Source organism: Galeopterus variegatus, unplaced genomic scaffold (assembly GCF_000696425.1).
Source record: "Galeopterus variegatus unplaced genomic scaffold, G_variegatus-3.0.2 Scaffold11, whole genome shotgun sequence".
NCBI classification, from domain to species: domain Eukaryota; kingdom Metazoa; phylum Chordata; class Mammalia; order Dermoptera; family Cynocephalidae; genus Galeopterus; species Galeopterus variegatus.
In genome coordinates, this window is record NW_007726122.1 from 568,254 (window position 1) to 571,341 (window position 3,088).

A 3,088-nucleotide genomic window follows, 5' to 3' on the forward strand; every position below is an offset into this window, starting at 1 on the left:
AAAAAATAGAAATTGAAAGTAGTTAATAGTTACGTGGGATTGGAGGAGGGGCGAATGGGAAATGACTGCTAATGGGTATGGGGTATCTTTCTGGAGTACTGAAATGTTCTAAAATTAGATTGTGATGACAGTTGCACAATTCTGTATAAACACAAATATATTCTAAAAAAATCACTGAATTGTATACTTTAAATGGGTGAATTTTATGGTATGTGAAATACATCTAAAAAGATGTTATGTTATCTTCTGTTTATATTCTGTGAGAGAAGTGGGATGTTAGAGAGTTCCAAGGTTAAATATTTAGGTAACATGAAGTTACACTTGATCTTAGCCAAAAGGCCAAGAAGCAATGGGTAACATCAAGTTAAACAGGTCTCTTTTCTGCAGGACTTGTTAGTGCCTTTAATTCATATCATGTGCATTATGGAACAATGTGCACGATGAATCACTAAGGTGGGGGGGCAGGAGTGGGATAAAGGCTGCGTCATTTCCAGAGTATATCTGGCCACAGAATGTTTTGTAGTGGAGTTGCATCACACAGGACTAGGTTTTGCAGAACCCATTTCGGGAAACAATGTGCTCAGCAATTTTCCCATTCATTTATTAAGTACTACCTGACCACCTGCAATGCTCCTGCAACTCAAACACTTCTGGCCTATTGAGATGAGGCTAACACCTTCCCTGACATAATAGAAGGCAGGTCTAGAAGAAAGAAAAGGAATGTGTTCAAATAAGTGAAAACACCAGGAAGAGCACAATGCCAATGCTACAAATCGAATACTATGGGAGAGATTAATTCTGGCTGTGGACTGGAAAACTTCACATAAGCTCAGTGCTTCAGCCAGGCCTTAAACTGTGGGTGGGTTCTGGACACATGGAGATGGGAGAAAGGGATCAGGCACAGGAGCCTGGCTGGGTCCAAGGAGTAAAGGGAAAGGTGGAGGTGCTTGTAATAGGGGACCAATGAGTAGTTCGTTTTAGCTGGAGCATAATATGAATGAAGCAGAGTAAGTAGTAAGACAAATAGCTGTACAGGATTGTGGGTCGATCATGGAGAACCTTGAAATGTCAAACTAAAAAATGTTTAAGCTTCATCTTATGAGAAACAGAAACCCATCAAAGGCTTCCGAGCAGGGGATGGAAGTGGTCCTATACAAGTCACTCTCTGAGCCTCGGTGTTTCATCTGTAAAATGGGGCTAATTTTACCAGTCTTATCTCACCTCAGTGTGTGAAGATCAGAGAACTTGGCCATAGGGCAGTGTAGCGCTGAGCAAAGTTTATTACTCAGCAGGAGAACAGCTGTTTCCAGTTCCTTTGGAAGAATATGTGTCTCAGAAACACCTGACATGTGATATTTCATCTCTGTGGCAGGGCCAGATGGGAAATCTGAGACAGAAAATGAACGCTTCGAAACAGAACATATTTTAAAGTTCTCTTGTAGCAGTCAAATCAGATCTGTATTTGATTTCATTTTGTTTAGAATGAAATAGGGACTGCAAGGAACAGCTATGGGAAACAAAGACAGGGAAAGAATATAAACAACAGATTGCCTGACTTTCATATCAAGTACTGAGATGAGGGGAGTGTGTGAGAGAGAGAGAGATCAAAAGAGTGTGTGTATGAGTGTGTGCTCCAGAGAGTGTACATGCACGTGTTCAAGTATGTATGAGTGTGTTTGTGTGTCTATTTGTGTGTGAGTATTTTTCTCTGTAAACATGTGTGTGAGGAGTGTGTCTGTGTGCATGTGAGTACATGTTGGGGGCAGGGGTAAGGGAAAGGCATTCCAGCAAAATTGCTGACCTGTGTACACTTCTCCATCAATGCAAGTATGGTATAAGAACAAAGCAAGCTGGAGACAGCAATCCCAAGGTGCTACCAGCACAGGCAAAACATGTTCCCACAGGGTCACCAGACCTTCACAGATAGAAATCCCTGCTAGCCAGGAGCTTACCGGGCCGAACTGTCCCGAGAGCGCCGAAGCCATCTTGCCACCATTTGTTCTATTCTGTGTGCTTTCCGCGTATGAAATAAACTGGTCTCCAGCTCTTCCATTTACCTAAAAGGAAGAAGAGTGACCTTAAGAAGCTAACCAAAATATTGTAAAGAGGATTCTGACAAATCAGTATGATGCTTCCTGTATTTGCCCATTTTAAAGACATGTTGATCAAATAACTAGTGTTTTCCTTTTATCTGAAATCAACATAAATGGTTGCTCAAAGAGTGAACAACTTTGCAACCCTCTGCCCTAAAGAGTCCACAGTCTTGTAAACAGATTGGCTTTGTATCTTAAGCAGTTAAACACAAGGATGAGAGAGTAAAATAGGTAAGATTACTGAAACTTTGTGACTGTGATCCATAGTAAGAAATACGAGTACACCTTACTGCGTGACACTGTCCCCCTCCCCCAAGTATGTGTGCCTCCCTGGACAACACAGTTCAGTTTTGCCTGCATCAGGAACTGCATGCACATGGAAGCATTCTCAGTCACATGGTACATATTCTTCAGTATTGCTTCTTTTGCTCAATATTTTACATTTAATTTTTGAAGAGGTAGTAATTCAACACTTGTATAATTCAACACCAGCCTATAAAAAATATACAGTTCTTGTATTATGCATTTAAAAATGTCCTAAGAGGGTAGGTCTCATGTTAATTGTTCTTAGCACAAAAAATGTATGCAATGAAAGGTCTCTCTTCTATCCTTACTTGCCCCCGTCCCAGTTCATAGGACCAAACATAACCACTGCTCTTAATCTCTATTTGTCCTTCCAGAGTTTCTTTATCCTATATAAACAAATACAAATATAGATTTTATATTTCCTCTTCTTAACACAAATGATAGTACACCATACATGTTGTTCTGCACCATGCTTTTGATCTCTTTAGAATATATATCCTTGAGGGCTGGCCCGGTGGCACACTCGGGAGAGTGCGGCGCTGGGAGTGCAGCAACGCTCCCGCCGCGGGTTCGGATCCTACATAGGAATGGCCAGTGCGCTCAAAGGCTGAGCGCAGTGTGGACGACACCACACCAAGGGTTGGGATCCCCTTACCGGTCACGAAAATGACAAAAAAAAAAAAAAAAAA

General features: G+C 41.4%; 1 protein-coding gene across 1 annotated transcript in view; it reads right to left on the bottom strand.

Annotated features, from left to right (window-relative positions):
• Positions 1-3,088, bottom strand: part of FRMPD1 (FERM and PDZ domain containing 1) — a 100,625-nt gene that overhangs the window by 50,943 nt on the left and 46,594 nt on the right. Inside the window, exon 2 of the mRNA XM_008587135.1 lies at positions 1,953-2,057. Coding sequence (XP_008585357.1) covers positions 1,953-2,053 — 101 coding nt within the window. The 5' untranslated portion in view covers positions 2,054-2,057. The remainder of the gene's footprint in view (positions 1-1,952; positions 2,058-3,088) is intronic.